The following is a 27,867-nucleotide window of genomic DNA, read 5'->3' as shown; positions in this document are numbered from 1 at the left end:
AGTAAAAGACAATTACAAAATGTTTTGGAAAAATAACAATGATTCCATTTTTATTGTTTTATTATAAGAACATATACCATTTAATATATATATATATAGGAACTCTTAGTATAGAATTTGATTGTTTTACAATACACATTTAGAACTGGCCACAAAATAAAAATATCAGCTTTACAAACAAAGCAGCATCTGAATGAGAAAATTAATGAATAAATAAATAAATACTTAATACATTTTACAATAAAGGTTTTCCGACAGCAGTTATCATTCACAAACACCAATTTTAAAAGCAGTTAATCTTATCATATTCATGAAACAACATTGAAGACCAACTGAGTGAAGTTCTAGGCAATGAATGACAAGCATGAATGTTGGTAACTGAGGCCAACATTAGTATTAATTCAGGGATTAAAAGCATATATATTGTATGTCTTCACAAGCCCCAATTCGGCCAAAACATTAATACAGTTTCACTCCTAACTTCATCTGTACCTTTGCTTTTGATCTCTCTGTTTAAACCACTCTCACACTAAATAATCTAAATAACGTCGCACGACTAAACTTTACATTTGGTCACTGTGACTAAATTATTTCACTGTCTCATCTGATCTTCCCAATTCATAATCATATTGAAGCTGAAATTAACAAACTCAACAAACAGACAATACAAGACAAAAATCAAGGTGAGTAAACTGCACAATTTACAAAATATACAGTACTGGATAATGGAAAATAACTTAAGAGGCTATCAAATCAGGCTTGTTGCTTAATATAAATCTTCGCCCAGACATCCGTAAGTCACATGAATATTAGGTTATGATTTTACATAATATAATCCTCATAAATTAAACACATTTTTCTCTCATTACAGTACAGTTCACACATAACAAATAAAGACAATATTTGGCAGACGAGGCAGTTCAATTAAAACATTAAAAACACTGTTGGATGCTAACTCACTGACATGGTGCTAAAAGCTAAATCATTCATAATATTGTGTGTTAAACAGAACTGGAGTTTAAGTAACATTTTGGACTACAAGCCAGTCTTCTGAATCAGTCACCAATTAAAAGTCTGCTGACGAGTATGGGGGATACTTGCTCATATATTTAAAGTTTAATCTGGCAGACTATGACTATTAAAATAAGTATTATAAACTATTATCACAATGTATTTCTCTCATAAATATAGTCTCTGGTGGAATTCAGCTCTGCATTTTTGGTTTGAAATGTGCAACTAAAACCATCATTATCTCAAAATATTAAGTGCACTCGGATTAGGATTGACACTTAAGGTATTTCTGACAAAAATATTTGGAAATTAAAGAAATGCTTTTTCAGATACGTTTGTTTTCACTTGAACATACTGACAAATATGAAGCATAATATTCTCATACACCGGTTGACAACACAAACAACATTGTGGATACAGTCAAAAGGCTCATAGCAGCAAACTGTGATTGTAAAGGCTTTGCGTAGTGTGTACGTGTGTGTGTGTGTGTGTGTGTGTGTGTGTGTGTGTGTGTGTGTGTGTGTGTGTGTGTGTGTGTGTGTGTGTGTGTTTGTGTGTGTGAGAGCATGTGTACTCAGATGTATTTAAGTCTTGTGCTGCTACAGCCGTTCACACTTTACTTGGAAGGAAAAAGAAGACAAAGAGCACAATCACTTGTTCTCTATCAGAATCTGCACCTTGCACACCAGATCTCTGGCTAGGGTCAAAATCTGCTTGATGTTGTGGTGCTCAGCCATTTCTGAAAGACAAAGAAACATGCAAGTTTAATTCTTCTTCAAAATAACTACTTCAAACCCCACAAAGAGCAGAGTTATTTTCTATAAATGTCTGGTAAACATCTTCACAGGTGTGTCACAGCTAGTTTGTGAATCATTTCATCATCGGTTGTAATTTGACATTCAGTTAGATTCAGTCAGTGAAGCATCAGGTTCCAGTGGATTAAGTAGTACTGTAGCTATTTAGTATTGCTCCTCCATAATGTTGTAGCCATGTTTCCTTTCATGTTTCAGATTTTCTTTTGGAGATTCAAACAAGCCAATCAGAGCTTCTTCCTTTGGCAAATCTCAATCGGGACTTCATCTCAGTTCCATTATCAGGCTTATATTAATGACTTTTAGTCCCTAGTTTGAGTCAAACTCTTACAATGTTGGCTCCTACAAGCTCCATAATGCACCTTGATAGCTTGTGTTTGTTGAGTGTGTGTCATGCCTGGAAAATACTCTTTAAATTCCTTGCTACAAGTTTCCATTGGAGGATTTACGTTATACATTTGTAATTTTCACGCAAAGGCCAATATAACCCTGATGACATCACTCAGGTTTTTTTTAATCAGACTTGACAAAGCTCCTTCAGAGCCACGGATGATATACCTGTCACAGGCCCTACAGTACACCCCATGACGAGTAAACTGAATTGTGCACCTTCAACAGGGACGTGATACAGTATTGTATGTGAACAACGTCAGCTGCAAAGTGACATATTTTACCATTGAAGAACTTAATGATGTCAGTGAAGTCCATGTTGTTCTCCAGGATTATGTCTCTGTAGATCTCCACCAGCGCCAGGGCAATGAAGAGAACAAAGTGACTAGAAGAGGCATACTTGGCAGCCCAGATGGTTTCCCACACTGCAAACACGTCATCGTACACCAGTTCTGGAAGACAAATCACATTAAGGAATGGGAGTCGAACCACATCGTGTGTTTGAGGTGCGACTTTTCAGGAAGTGGAGTTATCAGTGGTGAGAGATAAGAGTGGAAGAAGGTGTAGAAGAAAGGATATACTAAGATACCCAAGTGAGAAAACAAGCCTATTGATGAATCTTCAGTAAAAAGCCTGTTTCATTATAAAACGTATCTGTGTTATCTATGCAGTTCATGGCAATTATTTCATAAGCAACTCCCAGGAATGGCTTTCCAAAAATGTAACTGACTTCCAAATCCTTTCCAAGACTTGATAATTAAATATCTTTTTAGCAAGCTGCCGAGGTGTTATCTACCAACAGGGCTTAAAGAGGAGTGAATCTCCTTCTCCTCTAAGTGGCACAAACTCTTTCACACCACTTTACCTCGCTTGAAGTCTAAGAGAAACCAGCGGTAGCAGAAGTAGAAGTGGGTGTAGTCTCCGTTCTGGTGCATTAGCTCAAACAGCTCAGAATCCAGGATCTATGCAAAGAGGGGATCAGAGAAGATTCAAGAAAGAATAATAATGAGACTGGCTGTGTCACGTTAATTTATTTAGTGATACCTGACTGAAACTGTATGTGTATAGACTTTACTGGTACTGTGTCACCTGAATAAGAGAGCGCATGTTGGCAAAGTGAGTATCCATAGCTCCTCCGTGTGGAAAGTTTTGATTCATTCTCTTCATGAGCTCAGTGAAACAGCTGAAGGCCATGGCCTCTGAAAGGAGGAAACAGAGAGAGGAAGCTGGAGTGAGAAAGTGAGTGGGAAAACTGTCCTCTGTTGTTCCATCAATACCTTTAAAAATACACCAAATGTCAGAGAAGACAAGTGATTCAGTGTTGACTCACCATCATCCAGAATGACTAGAAGTGGAGCCAGCAGATCACACATGCCCTGTACATAACCGATGTCAAGGTGCCTCCAGATATAGCTGTAAATATTCAACCAGAGAGAAGTGAATGCTTTTTATAGGTATTTCCAAATTTGTCTTCAATGCTGAAGATAATATTCAACATTAATCAGGGAAAGAACTTCTGAAGTGCAAAATGATTAGGTGTGAATATTATACTTTTTGTCTTGGGTGGTTCCAGGTAGAGGTAAAAGGGCACACATTCTTTCTATAATGGCGTGGCCCTTCAGTTGTGCTTACGTGGAGTTGCACAAGGGAGACAAATGAATCTATTGCCTTTAAAGAATAAGCCATTGTATTTCTTACTTTCAGCAAATCCTATGAAAATACCAAAACCAAAAATGTGTTTTTCAAACACCCGTTTTATTTGTAATGAAGCAACACGTCATGCAGTGTGGCTCATTTATGTGTCTTTAAATGTTTTTGGACAACAATGGACGTCTGTGGTAAAGGCACTTGTTAGTAGGATCAGTTAATTAATTGTTTTGGCCTTATCATGGAATTTGTTGACAGTTCTCACCCAGTCTTACCCTTTAAAATGTAATTTATGGAGCATTTATTTGATGAGAATAAGAGGCGAGCGGTGAAAGGTTATGATGTAGTGGTATGAAGACGGGGGTGGGGACATTATTGAAAGGTAGGTAAGCCATTTTCCGTGTATATGAAGATGGGTAAAATGACCATGTTTACATTCTTTATTACATCCCTGATGCTGTCAGTGTTTTACCTGCACATGATGTTGCGCAGTTTCTCCAGGTTGGCAGGAGTGAAGTACCAATAGTTTCGGTCACAGCGCTGGACATCCTTTTCAATGCGGTTCAGATTTAACGTATACAGGTCCAAAAGCTCTTGCTGAAACAAACAACACAATAAATAAATGAAGAGATAAAACAAGCTGATAATAAAACAATAATAGTACTGATTTGTACTAGCATAAATGAATTTAAACTCTTGAAGATATGTGTGCATACAGAGAAGGTACTCCCAGCTGATTCTTGAGAGGTCGCTTCATTCTTAGTGTCTCCAGATCCGGCCAGAGAGTCAAAGTTAGGGTAAAGGCTCTCCATCTCTGGCTCCTCACACGGGACGGGCTCCTCTGGACTGGGCTTTCCCTGCTCGTCCTCCTGCCTGGGCTCCAACTGGGGGGCCGAGTCCTCAGAGAAAGACGATGCTTCACAACGTCCCTTCCTGCTCCAAGGCACCATGGAAACTTTGGCTTTGGGGATCTCCTCCATCTCTATGGCTGAGGGAGACTCATCCGATTCAGTCATGACCTGAGTCTCGTCTGTCTGAGAGACAAAGTAGGCTTCTCTTGCTCTCGAAACCCCGCTGTCTGCTGAGAAAACCAGGTTCTTTTCAATCACGGTAACCACTGGATCAACAGATATATTTTCTCTCCTTTCTGCCAATAAAAACTCTTGAGGTTTACTTGTCTTTAATTCGTCCATTTCCACATTTGTTTCTACTGCTTTTTTAAGCAGTGACATTTCCTCAATATTCACTTCTTCTTTTTTAAGCGCAACAAGTTCTCCTTTTGATGCTGTAGCAGCTGCTGATACCATCATAGTTTCCTCATCGGGCACTTTTTTTTCTGTTTTCCCTGACTCTAAATATTTAATTCCTTTTATGTCTGACAGTGCATCTTTGTCTTCACACTTGGGCCCCTCTGTTTTAATTACTCCAGACTCCTCAACGGTGTTTTTGTTGGCGCTTACCAGCTCCTCAGTCTTTGTATTTTCTGCAGTTTTAGTCACAGGTGCTTTCTCCTCCTCCTCCTTGTTTGTCACTTTACCTTTCACCTGGCTGTCCATCTCCTCTGTCAGACCTTCACTCTGTACCCCTGCAGGTTTGACGGGGCTCAGTGGCGCCTGAGGGACAGCTGCAGATCTCGGGATTGTATCAGGTGCAGCGCTGTCCTCTGTGCTGAGGGAGCCGTCCGACAGCCCGGAGGTGACTGAAAAGTTGCGGGAGGAGGGATGTCCTGAGTCAGGAGAGCTTGGCCCGTTCTGCAGAGCTCCATTGGGTATCTTTTGCACATGTTTGGCCTCTTCGCTCTTGGGCTCCGTCTCGATCTGGTCAACCTCCTCCACGGACTCAAACACCTGAAAGAACAAGCCAAAGGGAAGCAGGCTACTCCAGGGGAAGGGATGGGAGGATGTGAAGAACTAGCAAGGGAGAGAATGCAGGGATGAGGAATGTTGGTTCAGAAAGTTGAGATCACATGCATTACTTTAGGATCAGCATATAAGAAGTCTTTAAAACTCTAACAAAAGTGCCATTTAGGTTTTTTTTGAAAGACCTTTTTAGAAGACCATGTAGCCTGTATCAGCCTGTAATATGTTGAGTGTTTGATACCTGTGTGCTGCTGCTGGAGTCACTCTGCAGGCGAGCCAGACTCTGCCTGTCTGAGCTCTGGGAGGACTGGGACTGGGTAATAAAGATATTCAGGCCAAGATATTATTATAGATTTATTGAAATGAATCTTTGTTATTGTACGTTGGCTTATGTGCTGTGCTCACATTAAAGGGATATGCTGGAGGTTTAGTATTGCAATGTTGGGAAGTTGCAGGATAAAGAATGATAAAAAGTGTCAAGCTGCAAATTATCGGATTCAAAATCCTCAATTTCCATTTCTACATTTCACATAATGCAACCAATAGATTTTCTTTAGACCTTTTCAGCCTGATAAAATCCCATGTCTTTTATAATACAGATTTTGTATATAAAATAGAAAGATACAGAACAGTTATACAACTGTTTCAACACGCTGAGAAGTACTGCTCGTGACTAGTAACTTTACACTAAATTGGCCACATTTATTTTCCAACTCTGAAAACAAGTGTGCATTACTGCTTCACCTCGTTGCTGATGGTGGAGTTGTGGTGGGTCATCTTCTGACTGGAACTGTCCATGCTTGCTCCAGAGCACTTCGCTAATGCCGCAGCATGCTGCTCCTTCTCCCGCTGGCGGACAATCTCCTCACAGCCGAGCCACTCACGCATGGTCTGCTGGTAGCACGCTCGGACCCGTTCATCCACCTGGGGTGAGGGGTGAATGATCAAGGGTCAGAGGTTGAGGTGGAAAAGGCTTTGGATGCAAAGCTATAACTGTGGAAATCACAAACCTCCTTCCTCTCAACTTCTGACATTCCAAATTGGTAATGACCCAGCAGGAAAGGCCACACCTCTTTACGCAGCGAGGCGTCCACACCACCGAAGTAAACCAGACGAAGCAGCTCCTTCTCCTCGTATGCCTGAAGAAGAAGACACAAGTACTTTGAATTTTCCCAATAACTTAAAACACAATTTCCACTCCTTGCATGTTCAAAACAACAGCATTAATAACACGGTATCTTGTAGATGGTAGATAGATATCTTGCCTCTAGTAGCTTTTTCTGTCATTGCAGGTAATGATTAATTTATCCAAGATGGTGGTAGATGGGGAAGACTGCAGGCACTGGTGTATCTACCAACTGTGAGTAAACAGTATGTTTGTGCTCATTATTTCTAATTTACTTCACAGGAAGATCAAAAACAACAAAAAAAGTCCAAATCAAAACAACAAATATCTCTTACTCAAATATTAATCTATTGTTTAATCAAAGGGAACATTTGTTACTTCTTATGTGGATGTCCCGTCAGTGTTGATGGTGAATGTAGTTGATTGAAGCAATACATTTCCTCAGCGTGTGCTATATCGACCGAGAAAGATGAGTTTGCAGCAGCAAAATCTGTAGTTCTTCCTGCCTCCAACATAGTCACAGTGACGTAGTTGGATGTAAGGAAGAACTACAAACAGATTATGGTAAAAGGATTTCTCTGGGTATCCAGGGGGGCGTACTCCAGATGCAGCTCAAACACAGAACTTTCTTGTTATTTTCACTTGTATTGCAAAATAGCTACTTTAGCAAAAATTGCATCTCAAAATATGAGTGCAGAGGATGTTACCGATGAGGACACACTTTACAGTTTTTAGGTTGATTTGGATATTCAGCCGCATTTATTGGAGCTGAGTATACGGCCGAAGAAAAGCAGCGAAGGAAGGCCGCACTGAGAAATGCATTGCTTCGACGCTGATTGGACATCCACATAAAAAAGGTAACAAATTTTCCCTCTAAGCTTTTAAAGGTTGTTTTTTGTGTCTCTCCATACATGTTCCATTTTGATACAGATTATGGGTATTATATAGGTAACTCAAAGGAAAAATGTAATCATTTAAAATTCAACCACTTATCTTTTAGGCCCTGGGTCATGTGATGACAACTGAGGCATCTTCATAACAGTGCAAACTCTATCCCCTTTGTTTTGTCAAAATACTGTTTTCACTGTCATTTAATTGAGTCAGTTAACTGAGTTGCTACCCCAATAATAATAATCAAATGTTACATTAGTATAATTTACAAAAAACAAAACAGTTATAAGACAACGTAAACACCTTTTCTGTTCAGGTCAGACTCTCCATGGCTCCAGGTACATGTAGCTAATGTCCAAATAAACCATAGATGTGGACTTTGAGACTGACAGGGCCATTAGTCATGCTTCATGCACACTGTTGTGAATCATGTGAAAGCAGCGAGCGCACAGCACAGCGAGCACAGGGCTGTTTTACCGCTGATCATGTGATCAGCGGTAAAACAGCCGTGGCGCACCGCTTGAAATTGCCACCTGTGCTCAAACTTCAAATTATTTCAACTTTGACCTCAACTGCAGCTGATCTTTCAAAGCGCAACCAATGAGATAACAGCTGTATGAAGCAGGGGAGGTAACCATAGAAACAAAGTACACAAGCTGTCTTCACAGCCAATCTCTGGCCCCTACCTCGCGGTGGGCGAAGATAACATTCCCTATCATGTGAAGGCAGCTTAAAAGGTGTAAACCACATGATTAGCAGAGGATGAATATGGATGAGACAGAAGGGTGACACAGTGAGAAAGTCTGACATGTGTGTGTGTGTGTGTATATGTGTGTGTTTGTGTGTGTGTGTGTGTGTGTGTGTGTGTGTGTGTGTGGACAGCATACTGTGAAAAGCAGTGTTAAGTTTGTGTTGCAGTGCTGTGACACCAGCGATGCTTACTGTGCAGTCCTGGAGGAACGTCTGCCACACGTCTGTGGTGAGCCCTTTGTAGGCATCACGCGGCACGTCGGGAGCCACAATGGTGTGATTGACGAGAGCAGAGAGATGTGTACGCACAGTGGACAGGTGACGGCAGTATGCCAACCCTGGTTGACAACACAGTTCATTACTTAATGGCTCTGCAGAAGTTAGTGATAATTAAAATGAATATATTATCTGTACTGCTACCAACACATTTTTCATAGTGAATGTGAATAGTATCACATACAGCCATAAAACGCCCGAGAGATGATCTGATTCTTCATGTTGTCGCACAGCATCTTCAGAGGAGCCCTGTAAGAAGATACAGCACATTCACACATACAGTAATTCACTTATGTGGAGGAAACACTTTTCTCTTCTTTCCTTAAAAGATCATTAAAGTATCATTAAACTCATCAGCTAATGTATGATAAGTTACTCATATTGTCCTGAGATACTGTACCTAATGTAGAGTTTATTACAGTGTTGGTCTAACCTTTTATCATGCAAATGATTACCTATTGTGCTGCCATATAGAAATAATTGGCTCAGAGACTTCAACCATTTTATCTGCCTTGCTTATCATCTCATTTTCCAAACACATTCTCGTGTCAGTGAAGTAAATGTCACATAACCGTCTTCTGGGTAATGGCTAGGTTCTTGTGTCTTTGCTCCTTTCTGAGCTTCCTTTGTATTGTTGAGGATTTATGGTACTCAGAAGACAATATTACAACAGAAAGCCAACGAGTACGAGGCCAAACAAAAGCAAGACAAAATCAATAAAGAATAAATAATTTAAATAATTAAAAGACGATAAAAGGAATAAAAGCACGACAATAAATGGAAAGTGAATAAAAATGGATTTTTCAGAAGTGATTAAAAAAGTTACTGATTTTGCAAGCCTCTCCTAAGTCTTGGGGTCGGACCCAAAGTGCTTTAATCAGTAAAATCTTAAAATCAATTCTAAATCGAACAAGGAGCCAACGGAGAGAAACCAGGATTGTGATGATGTGATGTTGCCTGTAAAAGTTCTCGATGCCTATATTGAAACGATACCAAAGCAAAAACCTAAAACACCAGGACTGAAGAAACTCTTTATTAAGATCAGTTCTTTGTTCACATCTCTCCACCTTCACATGTCACACTGCTGGTTATAAAAGGAGCCTCCATTTTATTATTGAATACCTTCATAAGTATAAGCGGCCGGGTGCAACTCCTGGGCTACAGTTCTCTAGTGCCACATTTCACTCCGTACGTCTGCTTTGTCGACAAGGTGCACGGTCGGCAAGAGAACTTGTGTAGCGAGACAATATATATATATATTCTAATGAGCCTGCATGTGACATAGGAAGGGGAGCCACATCTGAATGGCTTGTTTAATCATATGTTTTATGAATGAGGCAGTGTGCAAAAAACTGACTGGGTTTTTATTTTTTATTGTTTTTTTACAGTTTGTTGGTTGGTAGCGCTCCTGATATGATATCCAAATGTATGTGCACAAGCACTGAAAAAGTGCGTCATTCATGATATATCCCCTTTAAAACCAGTAAGAAGCCTAGGGGTGTCAGGTTTGTGTCTTCAGCCACACAATGTAACATAACTCAGTCTAGCTTGAAGCATGCTCATTTCTCACCTCTCATGATTGCACCCCTTGGGCGTCGCCCCATCAAAGAAGCTCCCATGAGAACAAGAGGAACACGAGGACTTCCTGAGACTGGGATGCCACATTGTAGCTCCCTGATCCATCAAGTCTGGTGGAGTCACTGCAACATGCACACACACACACACACACACACACACACACACACACACACACACACACACACACACACACACACACACACACACACACACACACACACACACACACACACACACACACACACACAAAGATACACACCATCATTGTCACTTTAAAAGCATTATGCTGCACAGGCTTTCAACAGCAATTACATTTGCACATTGATTTAAACACAGCTGGAAACACTTCGCCTAAGCAGAATTACGCTCATCAATTGTGATCCGCTGAAAGCACTTCAGAGTATAATTTGTTTGTGCTTGATTCCTGTTAAAGCAAGGTTAAAGCATACAAACAAAACATTTATGTAATCTGGAATTGATGCACAAGTTTAAAGCATGAAGCCGTCATATTGAATTACATTATTATAGAGGGAAATGGCTCAATTCATGAGCCATATTTGATCAATCAGTTATCCACGCATCAGTTGCTAAAAGGTTACTGCGCTGTAATGCAGTAAAAAAAGGCAGCAGGGAGTGGGAGGGGCTTTAATAACAGGACACATCAATGAACTTTGCCAGAGGCGCAGGACAGGCCAGGAGGATATTAGAAGCAGAGAGTTAAAGCAAGCTGACAGATGGACAGACGAGCCGAGGTGTGACAGTGTTACAGCTGTTTCCTGTGGGTGAGGGAGATTCTTCAGGATGGCTGCAGGACCTCTTTGGTATAACCAGGGTCCCTGTTTTGGAGAGGGACTGCCCACTCAGTTGAAGGGAGAGGGAGGAAGTCAGATGGGGAGGATGGGTTACAGTCACTGTAACAAACAACGAGTAACATTTTCATAAAAATGAAACAATCTGGAAAAGCCACTGGGCGCTGCTCATGTTCATTTGCTTCTCTGGAAGGAATCTCACCAAACTCTGACTGGCTGTTTGGAAAGAGGATGCGGAAAACATAGTCTGTGGCCTCGTCCTCCTCCTTATCTGAGACCGAGTCTGAGGATCCAGATCCCTGAGGAACCCTGTTCCGCAGCTTGGGAAACACCTTCCCCTGTGATGAGAAGATAACTTATATCAAACTAATGCAAACAACAAAAGCATTCTCAACCATTACAGCCCATCTAAGCCTTCCGTTTGAATTAACAGATGATGAGTGTCTGCCATGCTTAAGCTTATTTATAGTGCGTGAACATGCGTGGGTGGTTTTCATTATTCTGTTTAGCTGCAGATACAATGCTATTCACAGTCCAACAAAAACACCCATTCATTAAATCAGACACTTTCTGTGTGGTGGTGCAGAGAGAACATTAAGCAACACATTCGTCAGTATAACTCCAACCAATATTACGACCACGCTGGTCTTCTTTTATTGATTTATTGATCAGATAAGGCTGATTTAGCATTTTAGTACTCTGTACTGTTATGTGTAATTTGATTACTGGATGTGATGCCAGGGAGCGACCGTAAAGAAAGACCTCCTGTGCTGACCTTTCCCCTCTGGGACCAGAGTGGAGGGTCCAGCTGGCCGTGGGGAAGCAGGCCGTTTTCCAGGCAAGAGAGGAACTGGAGCAAGTGGCCTCCTCTTGGGAAGCGAAGTGGAGGTCTTTGGATCCCATCCTGACTGACCAGCACCACCGTCCCCCCACTGTCAACTGCAAGAGATGATTTCTTTGTTTAATTACTCGTGATGACATTGTATTTGACGGCTGTGTATAATTGCAGACAGTGATGACAAATTAAAAAGGCAGTAATTACACTACTGACTAAAGATTGTGCTATAAAAGGTTTGTGAGGACCCACCTTGTTGATGACAGTGCAAGTAAACTATCTCCCCGAGAGGGATCGTCATTGCATAGTCCCAGTATACACTGGAAAACATTAAATCAAACACGTGGTCAAGAAAATAACCCAGACTAGTTTTAGCACAGCGACTGGAACACCATTTAACAGTGAAAAGTGAATCCACAAGGAATGTTGCAACATTATTTTTTATGGCTAATAAAGAGAGTAGTCGGGAGTGTGTGCAGAGACGAGCATGAGCAGAGTTAGCTCATACAATAATCAATTATTTTGGGTGAGAGAAACCATGCAAAGGCACAGGAACATAACACAGTTTGTGGGTTTGAAAGGTGTCTGACAGTTTCTCAGTCAATAAACCATCTACACGCTGCTGGTGTGCTGAAAATAAGCCTCATCCGAGCAGCAGCATTGACTCTACATACTGAGCCACACACAAACACCCTGCATTATTCAGTAACACCCCAGTGGTACATAAAAACAGCAGACAAAAGAAGTACATATATATGGCAGAGTGTTATGTTAGATATTCTGGTATAAGAAAGGATTACTAATATTATTAAACGCAGGATTAGTAGACATCACCATAATCCTAATCCACTTTGCAGTTGAACATTTTTGCACCTGCATTCGTAGTCCAAGTCTCCAACAGAGCCGTTCATGAGCTGGTTCGGTGTCCACTTCAGGGTCATGAGGTCAGCGTTCTGGTGCATAGAGAGGTATCCTGGGATAGCCTCCATGTCGTCCCTCTGAAACAACCGTGACGATGGATATCATTTATATGATGCAATAACCGCTATAAGATATGTTGCGATGTATAAACCTGAAGAAGACGGTATTGTTAGTGGAGAAGAAAATGCAAGAAAGCACGGCAGTCTTGTGCATGTATTAACATTGATAACATAGAAATAAATAACTTTCATACATTACAGTTATTGCAGCTTACCTGTGGTTATTCCACTTCAGAAAATATTTTGTGTGAATCAGTTGTTCCTGATAAGATTTTGGTTTAATTAACCAAAGAGCATATCAGGCTCTTATACAGTGTTCTGATGAAACTCTTTAACTGTGACATTTCTAGAAAATGTCAGACAGAAATGTCAGTCTGTTTATGAAATGTTCTTGCTGCAGATTTTGGATTGTGTGGAGCAATCTTTTATTAAAATCTTTTCTACACTTGTTCGTTTTGAATTGAGATATTATTTCTAGGGGGTCTCATACCTGCGTATATACTGTATCTATTCATACGTGATCATGAGGTGTCAGACAGTTACCGGTTGTACGAGCACATTGTTTTTGCCAAACAGTAGGGTCACCCTGCTGTTTTGATGCAGCGACTCCACATATTCACGAGCTGATGGCGAGGGGGAAGGGCGTTCATCCATGCTGCTGCTGGAGTGCCGCTTCTGGATCTGATCGACACAGACACAAAACACATCACATCAGAAAACAAACATCGTAAACCAGATCTAAACTGATGACTATCTTTGCAGAATAAATTACAGCTGGCTAGTCACAGTATAGCCACTTTCCATGAATAAGATTCTCTTATTCACTCGACTCAAGATAAGAGATATACAAGATTCATTCATTTGCACCGATGGATCCTCCCTTGTTCCTGATGCCAAAGAGTAGTCTACTTTTGCTAGGATTACACACGAACAAATACACAGCCAACTGTAAAGAGCATTGTTGTGCTGCAAGATAGGCGGAGTTGACCTGGTTCGCAAAAGAAGACTGAACAAGTGTGAAGGTCTCAGATACACTCTGTTCTTTCTCGTGGGACACGCTGTGCTTCACATTACACAGTAATCTTAGCAAGTCTTCTTTAATCAGACAGGCAGCATCTCACAAGGGAATGCAACTGATCAGGCGCACTTTTAAAGCTATTAGTTTTAATACTCACACACAGTGCAGGCCTCTTAGTGGGAGAAGTCCTGTCTGCAGTGGCCACCGTGGATGCGATGTCTCTGCACCAACTCGTCAGCAGACGGGTCTGTCCAGAAGTGGTCGGCTGTCTTCATCTTTGTGTACTCCAAAGCACATGGTCCAACTGTCACAGTGAAGGTGAACAGTTACATAGTGGAGACACTCGCTATACAATTTAAAAAGTGATCGGATCTTTAACATCAATGGGAACACCTTGAACATAGAGGAATAGAAGGAGTACATTGTTGTACTAAAAAGGTAGATTTTCAGAGATGTAGCAGAACAGGCCTCCCTTTTGACCTTAAAAAGGTAGAAATCATTTTATGATAGTTTAGAGCAGTAGTTTCTAATCTTTTTGGCTTGTAACCTTTGAAAGAAGTTCATGTCTACATGTGACCCCTTGTTACATGTTGCATATGTTGACAGGTAATGGCAGTTCAAATAAAGATGTTTCCATCATACAAGGAGTTTTTTCAAGGACTTAAAAGGTGCCAGATTATCCAATAATTCACACGCAAAAGGCAAAGAACATAAAAAACTATGTTTCTATGTTGTTATTCAACTCCCCACCTCCTCCAATTTATCTTGTGACTCTCTTGGTTGGGAATCACGGCTTTAGGGCACAACATTATACCAAGACATCCTCATTTAAAAAGTACAGGTACTAGCACAGTGATCAAATCGCATGCTGAGAATCAAATTTAGCCACCAGCAGAAGCTTCTGGCTCGGCACCATTGAAAAAAAAAAAACTGTCAGTGTTCACTGGTGGGGAGCTGGTGAGGAATCATGTCCCAGCAGAACGGACCTCTACTGGTTAGCCTGTCAGCACTATTTGCTTCAGTCTAAATCTTAATAACGAGTTGAAATTAGCTAAAACAAATACTTCAGTAAAGTACTGGCCTTAAGTACAAATTGGGAGAAACATTTGTTTAGGAGACCGGTCCAGCAACAAGCTTTTGTTTTTGTACTGAAAAAAAGGGAAAGTAATGCTGAATTTGTTTCTAAGACCACCATGCTTTCACATTTTTATGTAGACAAGAGCCGAACCATTGGAGTGTGACACAGGATGCTAGATGATTACAATAGAATAAACAAAAGTCTACAATGTCACATATAAATACCTAACAAAGAGGCAAGGATAGGTCCGTCCACAGGGTCCATTAGCACAGCCTCTTTCTCGTAGTATTTACTGGAAGGCAAACGTGAAAGGTAGATTTTGAGGGGACATTTAGTTCTTGTAACACAAACAGTTGAACAGCTGTTTCATTGACCCTTCTCAACGTACCTGCTGTTCTCCACCAGGTAGAGGACAATCTTGTCCAGCACCTTCTCAAATAGAGCCGTCCGGATCCACAGGTTCTTGACTCCCTGTGGGCTGAGGCTGGGCAGTCGAGGCATCTTGCGAAGGCCGTCTTGACTTTGCAAGCTTTGACTTCGTCTGCAGGAAGAGAGAGACGTTTCAATATAAAACAAAACAAGTATAACACGGTTCAAAAATGTAACTGAGCAAAAACTGCCTCTGCATGACGCTAATGGCATCAGTGATTCATGAAAGCTCAAGAACATGAATTATTTAGATGCTTTTCATAACAAAAAATAGTCTTTTAAGCAAGCAGACAGGCATTTGTTTTCAGGGCTTTCGCTCGCTCTAGGCTTTGATGTAAGCTTTGAAGTCTGCTGTGATGTATGAGAAGAGCTGTGACGTGCGAGTCTCTCACTTTGTCTCCATAACCTGCTCGAGCTCCTGGGCCTTCCTACACAGCTCCTCAGCTGGGATGAAGCTCTTCCCCACCTTCATGAAGAGTGCCGCTATCTTGTTGCTTCGCAGAAAGCCTGCTGCTCGCCGTTTCAGCCCATGCAGAACGCATGCCTCCACTGCAGCTGTGTGGACACAAACACATGGTTGGACAAAAGTTACCAACTTTACTAAAACTGTTTGCCGGAATAGCATATCATAAAAGGACACCAATATTCACTCTCCTTTCAGCTCTGTACCTTGGTCTCCACCAACTGCTGGGAAGAATATCTGGCCCTTAACACAATAAACAAAACCATAGGACCAAAACAATCAGCTGAAAGATGCCAAAGCGTTACATGGTAGCTTTAAAATTACACAAAGTATATATTCGACCCATTGTTAACATAAAAAAATAAAATTGAACAGTGCAGCTTGAGAACATTTTGTGCCATAAAACGCAATTTTGTGAAATTGACACCAAATATGTTGTGGCACAAAATGCTCACACTGCTATTTGGTGACAGTTTTGTGGCAATACACCCACGTCATAATCCAGTCAGTGTCAACACTGCTTTCCAGGGAGTCCTGGGCACAATATTAAAAACAGACAATCGCAACAATGCATTTATGCACAACATGTCAGATGTCAAGTGAGCTTCATCCCCACCATTCTGCTCAGTGCATATCTACTGTATTTATTCGTGTTTTATGAAATGTTTATGTGTGCATAGTACATATCGTGTTGACACTGAGCATTTAAATATGAAATGAAGCTTCTGGTGGCGTATTCACTTCTTCACATATCTTGAATTTGTTGGTTTTGTATGTTTTGGCTATATAATCAAACCATTCTGCCACATCTTTCGGAAAAGTGTTTTGTTTTCACTGTTAGGTTCATATATATATATATATATATATATATATATATAAATATATTTTCTAGATGCCGAATGAAAAAAATAATAATTTAGAACTTCACATTATCATCTTTGCATAAACTAAGTTAAACTAATAAGCTGTAGTGGACAAACAAGCCGATGACACAAAGACACGCTTGCACAATTGCTTAATTGTGCAGAAAAACAGACACCCCTCTTCTCTCTCAGGCCTACGTGGCAGCGCCTGGAGCTGTGTTGACATTTGAGTTCTCTTTCAGGACTAATTCTGTGGCTCTGTTCACATGGGGTCAGGGGGAAGGCTGGCGTTGCCATGACAACCCCTGTTGATGGAGCTATCGAGCTCTGGGAGAGACGAGCGGAGGGAGGGGTGGCGGCATCTCATCAGCATCACGATCTCTCTCCCTCTTTCCATCATCCTCACTCCTTCAAACACAGCTTCTCTCCGTCCTCCTTGCTATTGCTCAGTACATCTGTCACTTCCTCTGTCACTGCTGTTACTACGATCACCTTCAACGGGGTTTTACTTCTACCTGGGCAATAAAAGTGTCATCACAGACATCAACTTCTTTTTATTAAAACATGTCAATCTTTGCTGATCTTTTGGTCTCCCTCTCTTCCTGCGTTTTGCTCCCTCTCTGTGCTCCTTTCCCCCCACATCATTATAAGAGCAAGAAACTAAATGTCAGAACAGAGCGTAACATTAAAAGGTCTCCAAGTATAGTTCATCCTCCTTACTCTCATTGTTTCGATTGCCTTCTCTAGTCTCAGATGGTTAGTGCAAAACTCTCAAACCTTAACACTGTTTGAGAGCTACTGCCTGTTCGCCAAGCTACTGAGCAAATTCCCAGCGCAGTTACAAACTCTGAAATGAACGATGGCATTAGTGGCAGTGTTACGAACAATACTTTGTTTATCCCACACTTGGGAAATCTGTTCACTGTAGGGTGCAAATGAATAAGAAAAGGTTCCCGTATGAGACACAAGGCAGGGAGAAGGAACATCACACTGTTGTCTTATTCTGTAAATGTTAATCTAACCATTTTTCTACAGCAATAATCATTATCATGTCAGAAGGATCAGTCCTTTGTGCGGTCCCTCCTGGTAAAAACAGCTAACACAGTAAATTGCCTCTAACCATCCGGTATCTGTGGCAACTGAGTGCATTAGGAGACTCTTGGACAGAGCCACACCGCTGACCAACACTTCACTCACAGCAGCCAAAAGCACAAACAGTCTTAACATGGACAGTGCCTAAATGATTAGTCAATAAGTGGATGGACAGAACATTATCTAATAATGTTTTTGATACATTTATTATTTCTATTATTTATGTACTGTGATTAAAAACACAAATTTGATGATTACTGCTTCTGATATTTGAGCATGTTTCATTTAATGGCTTTGACATTTCATAGACGGAGTGATTAATCAGTTGCTTGCTGATTAATCTGCAATAAAAACAGCTATTAGCCGCAGACCAAAATGTGTATGATGCTTCATCAACAATTGTATTTAACATTTACATGCCATAATACTGTCAACATTTTTTGTAGATGGAGTATATTACTGTCAAATAGAACAAAAAGTTCATTTCTATCATGCCGTACAAGACAACAATCTTTGTTTGGTTGAAGGAACAGTTTTATATTATACATTTAGAAATGTTTTATATAAACAGAATGAAAGTCAGGAAATAAAGCAGCTGTAGGTACACACTGTAGACAATGTTGGAAAATCTAAATGCTACTGCATGTTGGATGTGTAGATGGTGTGAGTGCACCTTGCAGTGCGATAGTAGGTGTTCATATGATATACAGAAAAGTATTGATTTGGTATTAAATGACTGATAAACTGGTTTTATTTGGTATGGTAAACAAGTGACAGTACTACCTTGTTTGTCAAATGCTGCACATTACCTGCTTCACATTGGTGCAATTTACAATTATGGTTAAGTTACTTTAAGCCTTTGGTTTAAAGAAAGAAAGCGCCTTTTGTAACTGGAACGATTAACAGTTCAATTAAAGGAAATGAACTGATATTCTAATCTATTAATAAAACTTGTTGTTTTAAGCTTTGCTATGCTACTTTCCTTTGCTTCATAACGCAAGTTAACGGTGGCTTTCTGTCCCTACACTGTCTACATTTCAGACTCTCCCTGGCCAGCTCATCAAAGTAGCCATGATGATGTTGGCTAATTGCTCTGGAGCTGGTTGATCTCCTCGCCCATCCTCCACTCACTCTCATCTCTAAACAGACCACAGCTGAAAGAGTACGTGTAGTCATCATAGCCACTATAGGGATCACAGGAGGAAGAGGAGGAAGCTGGCTGACAACAAAACAGAGATGAGAGGGTCATCCTGAGCTTCTATATGTCCACTGAGATATATGATCGTAGTAGAAGAAAGATACGCCTCAGACTGAGCAGCATCTATTAAAAAAAAGGCTGTTAGATGATCCAACGGATAATGTCTGCACCACAGGCCAACGCTACTGATGACACATGGACATGAAAGCACAAATGGAAACACATAAAGCACATACAACACTGATACATGTAAAAAAAATATATATATTTTAAATCACACTGTAATAAATTCTGTGGTCTGTGACAAATTATTTTCAGAGCCCCCGAAGAGAAAAACAAAACCATAAAAAGAGAATTGGGGTAAGCTGAAAACAGTATTTGCTTATGATGGTTTAATACATTTTCAAGCTGTGCTGTAAATTCCTTTCACAGATAGGAAATGAGCTTAAAGCTTGGATATAATGAAGTAGTGATTTTACTCTTTATGGACGCATAAACACTCAATATATTGTGTATTCTTGTAACGTTAGATGCGTTCTGTCTGGATATCAAAATAAGCCACAAACAAGCCTCTTCTGACTATTTAATTTCCCTTTCTCGTCTTTTTCTTTTACTTTATTGACATCATATGTGTGTGAAATGATATTAAGTGATGACTAACCGTGACTGTAGTCTCTGTGTGTGTGTGTGTGTGTGTGTGTGTGTGTGTGTGTGTGTGTGTGTGTGTGTGTGTGTGTGTGTGTGTGTGTGAGATGTTCTGATAACAGTTAGGGAACCTGTGTTTTACACTAAGGCAGATTAATTTACTTTCCCTTCTCACTATTCGCACATCTCCACACTGTCTGTGCAATATAAGTGTGCAATTACATTTTCACAACATAATAGATCTTTGGAGAAAGACATCTTACTTGCACTGTTATTATACATGGTAATAAAAGTGTGTGTGGAGGAAAGGTTTCATCACTTTTCACCATAAATATATTCTCCTACATTTCAAAGACCAATCTTTATCTGCACGCATTTGCTTCCAACCAGTATAAATATCACATTTTCAGCAAGCTGAGAGTCATTTTATTCACACTGAAATCCCCAAATATATCTTTTTACCGATTATAGCTCCGAACTGAGCCAGACATCTGACGAGTGTGAGCGCCTGCATGTGGGCAGCGTGTTTCTCACAGTAATCATGCAGCACTCTGTTAGTGCCAATTGGAGACAAGAACAATAACATTTGGTAAAATATTGAACTTTAAATGTCCTTTATTTTACTTGTACAAAAGTTACGCCGATGATGTGGATCTTCATGTCACTTGGCCAACTGCCGGTTTTTAATGTAGCAGCTAAAATATCAACTTCCTTCCCTTTTAAAGAGAATTCATTCGGAAAATGAGCGAGTGAACTTATCTGCCTTCCGATGTACTTTGTTTCATCATGTCACTATTTTTGCCCTGTGACCAATGAAGATAGATCTGATGTGTTTTGTGACCAAGGCTAAAAAGACGTCAATAGAAATTCAAGAAATTAGTGTAAAGTTAAAGAAAGAAAATGAATGTAAAGAAAGAAAATCACCAGGTTAAAATGAATCAGAAATAGTTATAGCAACCTACAAATAGTAGGACATCGTAAGGTAACAGATTCAAAAAACTAAAACAGACAATATGAGGAGTGATTTCAATAAATTGTATTTTCAGTGTTGCAGAATACTTCAAGCTGAAGAGGTTACAAAGGAGCAAAAGCCGTGTGATTCATGTGTGTGTTCGGTTACTCACCACAAAAGGACACAATATGGCTGCTGTCTTCGTGAACAAATTTCCTGGTTACGGCTTCCTCCATAATCTGCTTCACCTGTCAATGACATGCAGATGCTTGATGACTCATTCATTAACAGTGAGGGGCTTGTTGGTGAGAGTATTGCACAACTATTTCAGAGAATTATTAAGAGAATTTATAAAACATATGTATTAAAAAGAGGGTTAAATGACGGGAAGAGAGCGCAGAGCTGGGGTTGAAAAATTAAGAGGAAGAAAAACACTGAGTGGGAAGAGTGCATGTTTAGTTGGTGGATGAGTCACCAGCTCTCATCCCATAGTACTCTAATGGGAATTGGAGGTACATTTGGGGGTGGGGGGGAGCATAAAGGGGGGGGGGGGGTTCATCAATCACTTGACAGACCCCCTTTTCTGAACAGTTTGTAATCCTCAGTGGAAGCAATTGATTTTTTTTATGTCAAAGTCTGATGATCTCCTATTCATGCAAATCGAACTTCTTTTAAAAGAAGATGGAGAAGGTCACACACACGTGCTCACAGTGCTCATTAGTTAGGCTCTGTTGTCACGGCAATGACCCCCTTTCCCCGCTGGCCTGACAACAGCAGCCACTAGTTAAGATGACTGATAAATCAATCCCTCCTTCCGGTGGCTGTGGAGACGTCCCCTCTTGTGGGCACAGCTCTGCAATCTGCATGAAGAATATCAACCTCCGGACACAGCCACACAGATAGCTGTAGTTTCCTGTTTATGATGAAATGAAATGAGTCTGTCCACAACAACAGATTACACTGCCAAGTTCAACTTCTACACAAACCCAGACATACACTCGCTGACACACACACACACACACACACACACACACACACACACACACACACACACACAACTACTCGCATGTGGTTGACGTTTTCTCTGCTCTATTCAAACCTTTTTTCCAATCCAAACATTGATTCAGTCCTTCGTTGGTGTGATGAAATATGTTCTCTGTGATGCAGTTCAGTGGTCAAGAAGCAGTCAGCTGTCTCACAATATCAGTTTTTATGGTTTGATATTTACAGCTTGATCATAAAACTTTCTGGGAGATAAAGTTCTGTCTTCAGGTTAGATTTTCAATTTTATGGACCAATAATTTTAATATCCATCTTACTTGCTATACACAGATGGATTATAATACCTGTAACTTTCAGTGGTGGAAATATACTGTGATCTTTTACTTGTATTTCAGATTTAACTGTGAAACACAGAATAACTTGTTTTCCTGCCCACTTAGCACTGATTGCCCCCTCACTGTTAATGCAAGATGAGGTCCGAAAAGTGAATTATCTCTCACTTGTGGGCAGAAAACAAAAAGGTTAAACACTTAGAGAACAAATGTGCCTAGATCCCTGCACCCATAAAAACATTTATTTATATATATATATATATATATATATATATTAATATATACTAATATATATATTAATATATTAATATATATATATATATATATATATATATATATTAATATATAATATATATATATATATATATATATATTAATATATTAATATATATATTAATATATATATCACTTATTAGACAGTAGTAATAACACCAATTCGGCCTGTTTGCATCAGTAGCAGTTATCTTCAGCATCAACAGAAATTATTTATGCTGCCAAAACCACAGAGACCATGCCAGTCTGATGTGATGCACACCCGCTCCACACTTATATAACACGCAGACGCACACACACATGCACACACACACACACACACACACACATACACACACACACACACACACATATTTTCTTTCTGACTGCACCTGACATACTGGAAACTGATTGATTTGTTTTCTTATCTCTCATCTGGGCTACAGATCAGGCCTCTGAGGAATTCATATGGTGAAGTGTCTAAGTCGAGACAACCTGCAGGTTTCTATGGAGACGGCACGTGTCTCAAAGTGGATGACTTCCGACTAAGAAGATGCGTCAACAACATTCAATCATCGCTGAAATAAACGCAACTACAATAACTAATAATATCTAGACACACTGTGCCATCATCATTTCACATATCATCCAGCCACCCAGAGTCCTCGTGTGCATCAAAAACGCACAAATCTACATTAAGTTTACCATTCAGAGAAGCCATATCTACTAAACACAATCACAAAATAAACTTTCACTAAAATGAACAGATAAAACATGCGTGTGGTGACAACAACCATTAAACGTCTCTTTTATAGCAGCAAAGCCTGATGAATCTGCTCTGAACTAACCACTGTAGCCTGAAGGTATCAGCCACAGTGATAAAAGATCTTCAGAGTATTCCAATTAACTCCTGCAACAGCAGAGCCAAGAAATAAAAGCCAGAGAGAAAGCCCCATCCATTAACTTCCCGTCTTTATTATTAATCATATCAGTGGCCACTGAGGAATGAAGGGAAAATGAAAAATCATCCTTGGTTATGTAAGTGAATCCATTCGTAGAGCTACTTTGATTTGAATCGACCTGAATCAAGTGTCTATTATTTGAATAATAATAATTCAATATTAAATAATCAGATTGACCAACTATTAAAGCGGTGAACATGATTCCAGGCAAAATCAATGCAACCACAGTTGATCACTTACTATTTCGGATGCTATTCTGGAGCTTTTGATTATATCACATGATCTTCTTCAGCAGGTTGGGAGTTGCCATGGGAGTGTAGATGCTGAATTAAAAAAAAAAATGTGCGGACTTTTAAGGACTTTTTTGGCAACGTTGGATCAACCTTGTGGTGAGACTGTTTTGCCGACTTCAAAAGGTCAAGAGTGAACTTTCAGCCTCGACATGAAAATGTTTTAACGACACAAACAGTATCACTGGAGATTGAGGTGAACCATGAAGCTGCTGCTTAGTGTCACGCCGACATCACCTTGCAGTTCAATTTGATTCGCCAGGTAATCCTATTTCATCCATACCAAAACCTGATTATGAAGACATTCACCAAGAGACGCTCAAAAACTGTATAATAGTCTCTGTGTAATAATCTCTACCAGTATCTATGACAACAACAATAACATTTGCTGATTTCCCGTCTGCTTGTTCCTGCAGTATGAATCAACCCTGTATTAATGTTCTGTTGACGTACTACCAGGAATCAGAAAATCTCTAAAACACAGGAAAAGACTGGCGGATTATTTTACACTCCACTGCTTGAAACCTAATCCTGAGTAAGCATGCAGCAGAGTAAATTGTGCAGATCTCTGTGGCCTGTTCTTCTAATAGTCTCTCTCTCTCCTCCTCCTCTCTCTCTCCTTTAGCAAACACAGGTGTGCGTTTGTGTACACGTGCAATATACAAAAGACTGAGGGAGGAGCAAAATTTAGAGGCACGATCAGAGCAAGACAGAGAGAGGGACACAGACAGAGAGAGGGACACAGTATCAAAGCTAAAGCAAATAGGAGATGTTATTCTAACCAATTTGAACCAGCAGGTAATTCTGCTGCCACAGACGTCCTGCACTCTGGGTAATGGCCCACATCCAGGTATATCTGAGCAGACTGGTGGCACATAACCAGCTGGACATGGAAAGCGTGAGAACACATAGCATAGCGACACCATATGATATAACCCACACAGAGTAATACTAACTATAAACTAATGGGAAAACAGTACAAACGACATAATCTATCTTTCCTTTTAAGGGCGTGGTCGGTAGAGATTCTTAAGAGTAAAATTCAAGCACTTTCAAGGTACCTAAACCAAAGATTTCTAAACTCATAAAGCCTTTTTCATCACATCTACATTGTTACTATACATTAAATTACTCTGCGTCTGGTGTGAGATGCCAGGAGATTTATATGCAATAAATATGATGACGGGATTGTTTTATTTCAAATAATAAAAGGTTTTTTGTTTGCGTGAACAACTGCTTAGATGAAACACCAGATTATGTTAAAACTCAAACATTTTATATAAAAAAGTATATTAAAATTTAAATATATATATATTATTTTAAATTATAAATATATATATATATATAAAATATATAATATAATAATATATATATATATATATATATATATATATATATATATATATATATATATATATATATACATATATATATATATGAGTCTTTGTTAACTCATCTAGATTAATGCTGATTTTTATGAGCTCTATCTGTGAAAAAAGTAAGCTATTATAGTGTGTTGTTCAGCGCACAGACTCCATCAGGCTGCATTTAAGGTAAACAGTAATAGAGCCACTGTGAGTGAATTCCATTGAGGCAACATCAGCTCACAGGAGGCAGGTTTAATCATGGGGAAGGGTCTGGTTTCCACTGATAAGACTGCAAACAGGATTCGGAGGAAAACAGATCAGACCAAGGTCTCTCCATTCCTCCTTTCACAAGATCCAGGATGTGATTTTTATCATTGTTTGCTTGCCAGACATAAAGTCTTGTAATTTATGAAGCAATCTAAGATGAAACTAATGAAATAAATCCATCAATTGTTTACAGAAGGATGTTAACCAAAGTGGTCTGGCCTGAGATAAATCAGGCTAGGAAAAAGGAATGAGTAAAACTCTCAGCTCCATTTAATGTTCCCACTGCTTCAGTTTTTTAGTGACCAAAACAAAGGTAGTACAATAGTTTTAGTTCTGTGATGTTTGAAATATCCCAGGGTTGACTGTACATGTGTAAATGTAAGGTGTTTGTGATTTTGACAAACAGAAGCAAACAGAAACCTCAACAGTATCACAAAGTAAACACTGCTGTAGGACAATAGACATACAATGGAGTGACAGTTTGCTGACATGTCAAGCTGATATTAAGCTTCCATAGAAAAATTAATTAACTACCATCTATCTCCAATATATGTCCAGTCCATGTATAGGTTTGTTTCGAAACTAAATTGGTATAAATACAAATATTAAAAAATCACATTATAGTGATTTAACTTTTGATTATCTTAATTCTGGGTTTCAGTTACACCAGCTGTTACGACAATGCATATAAATAAAATGTATAAAGGTTTTAATGGTGTAATCTGATTTAGTAAATCACTAGTTTGAAACTGGAACTTAAACTTGAGAACACACAGTTATGAATTGCTCGGTGCCACCCAACTCTGTGGTCTAAATACAACGTTTACCAAGAATAAAACCTCCTGAATACTTGTCATTTTTGACAGCTGCAATCCAAAACTACTAGACTTCAACCTTCATATCAGATGAATGCTGTAGGATAGTTTCACCAGAATAACAGTAAGCACAGCAGGCCCTAAAATGTGATATTATGAAGCCATAATAAGCAGGTTATAATAAAGGATTATAGAGCTGGCGTGAATCTTCAGCAGTTTTCTTTAGAAAAAACAATGAAAGGCATTAGAAAAAGTTAACAAATCTCTCTTTTCTTCCTCTATATGGATGCTCATGCAACTTGGGCTTTGCATTATTACTTTGCTTTCAAGTGACCGGCTTTCTGTGACATTTCTAAACAGATATCTTTATGCAAGCATTTATTAACTTCATGTCTAACATTGGGGACCTGCAATATATAGCAAAAGACTCATGTAAGCTTTCTGAGAAAGACCATTCTCACAAGGATGAATATCTTGAAGAAGAAAACCTCATTCAAGCTTTGAATGTCAGACAGACTTAATGGTAGCGACGTCTCATTTGATCTCTGCTGAACTCTGGTCTTCAGTTTTACTGCAGTAACCTCAAAAGATGATGAGTGACATGAAGTGGCTGAAAACCAGCTGAACAAACCATCAGAGCTGCTTCCATATTTATTTTCACTCAACATCACACACACACACACACACACACAGAGACACACACACACACACACACACAACACACACACACACACACACACACACACACACACACACAAACACGCGCGCGCGCACACACACACACACACACACACTTTGCTCGGCAGACGGCTGATGGTTTGCTCTGTCATAAACACCACAAACAATGAATACAGACAATCTGTTTCTCCACCCGAATAATTACTGAGCTGCAGCAAGAACACTCAAAACAGGGAAAACTAAATAATATATATAATTTGTTTTAAATAAAAAACAATACTTTTAAAGATAATTAGTATTCTAGTATTTTAGGCTTGTTTTCTAATGTTTTCAAAAGAGGTTGCGCTTCAAATGAGCATCAAAGCCATTTCTCTCGGGTGTCATCATCAGGAAAAGAGAGGGCGTTCAGTGCAAGTGTCCACAAATGCTTGTTAGGGATCACCTCTCTGAGCACAGGGTAAACTACAGCTTCATACAAACCAACATGTTTGTTTTTCCGATGCGATAAGTGCTGAGCTGAAAACACCCACCTCCTTCTTGACGGTGCGCAGCAGCTTCTGACGAGTCTCTGTCTCTAAAACACAGCACAAACAGTCCCACACAGGACATTTTTACAATCTGTCACAAATTCACTACATCTAAAAACACAATTTGAAATGTAGAAATAGTTATCCTCATGTTTTTCTGTTGCTCCCACCTGCCATGATTGTTGCCATGGATCCTGTCTCCTGTCTGCAAGCGGCACCCCTCCCATCAGCTGAGCGCTGCTCGCACACAGCGATGTGGACTCCCCCTCCTCGTGCACACGCCTCTTAAAGACACACGCAGGGCTGCCATTGGGTGGCCTGATGTTCAGTAGAACACGATTATAATTACAGATTTATAGCTTTAAAATCAGAGTAGTATCTACATATATAGTTGCCTACGTTAAGAATAGTTGTCCACATCTTTCAAATTAAACGTCAATATACGTTTCACTAAATGACACATAATGCTGGGATCTCCTTATTGTAATGTTATATTTTTACATAAATACATGCAATGTAAATAGATGAATACATATCCCTGAACTGAAAACAAGCAGGGGCATTTAATACGTGGAGGTTCGAGTCGTGTGCTTGTTATAAATGTAACTAACTATGGAAACATTTTATCTTCATGCCATCTTGTGGTCAAGACAAGGAAATACTGGTAGACAAA

The 27,867-nt window shown here is 39.7% G+C and overlaps 1 protein-coding gene across 1 annotated transcript; it reads right to left on the bottom strand.

Annotated features, from left to right (window-relative positions):
• Nucleotides 1-17: 17 nt before the first annotated feature.
• sgsm1a (small G protein signaling modulator 1a) lies at nt 18-27,423 on the bottom strand. The gene is given in 26 exon segments (XM_029439831.1): nt 18-1,750; nt 2,498-2,665; nt 3,079-3,175; nt 3,303-3,412; nt 3,544-3,626; nt 4,333-4,457; nt 4,577-5,707; nt 5,961-6,032; nt 6,464-6,643; nt 6,730-6,858; nt 8,679-8,824; nt 8,947-9,011; nt 10,333-10,462; nt 11,352-11,487; nt 11,925-12,088; nt 12,237-12,304; nt 12,858-12,982; nt 13,508-13,645; nt 14,140-14,166; nt 14,168-14,286; nt 15,285-15,352; nt 15,449-15,601; nt 15,882-16,044; nt 20,875-20,950; nt 27,198-27,241; nt 27,365-27,423. Coding segments are annotated over 26 exon segments (3,825 nt in total). The 5' UTR covers nt 27,384-27,423; the 3' UTR covers nt 18-1,661.
• Between the last annotated feature and the right edge of the window lie 444 nt (nt 27,424-27,867).

Source organism: Cottoperca gobio, chromosome 9 (genome assembly GCF_900634415.1).
Source record: "Cottoperca gobio chromosome 9, fCotGob3.1, whole genome shotgun sequence".
Taxonomy (NCBI): Eukaryota; Metazoa; Chordata; class Actinopteri; order Perciformes; family Bovichtidae; genus Cottoperca; species Cottoperca gobio.
The sequence above is the reverse complement of the archived record's forward strand: the minus strand, read 5'-3'. Positions and strand labels throughout refer to the sequence as shown.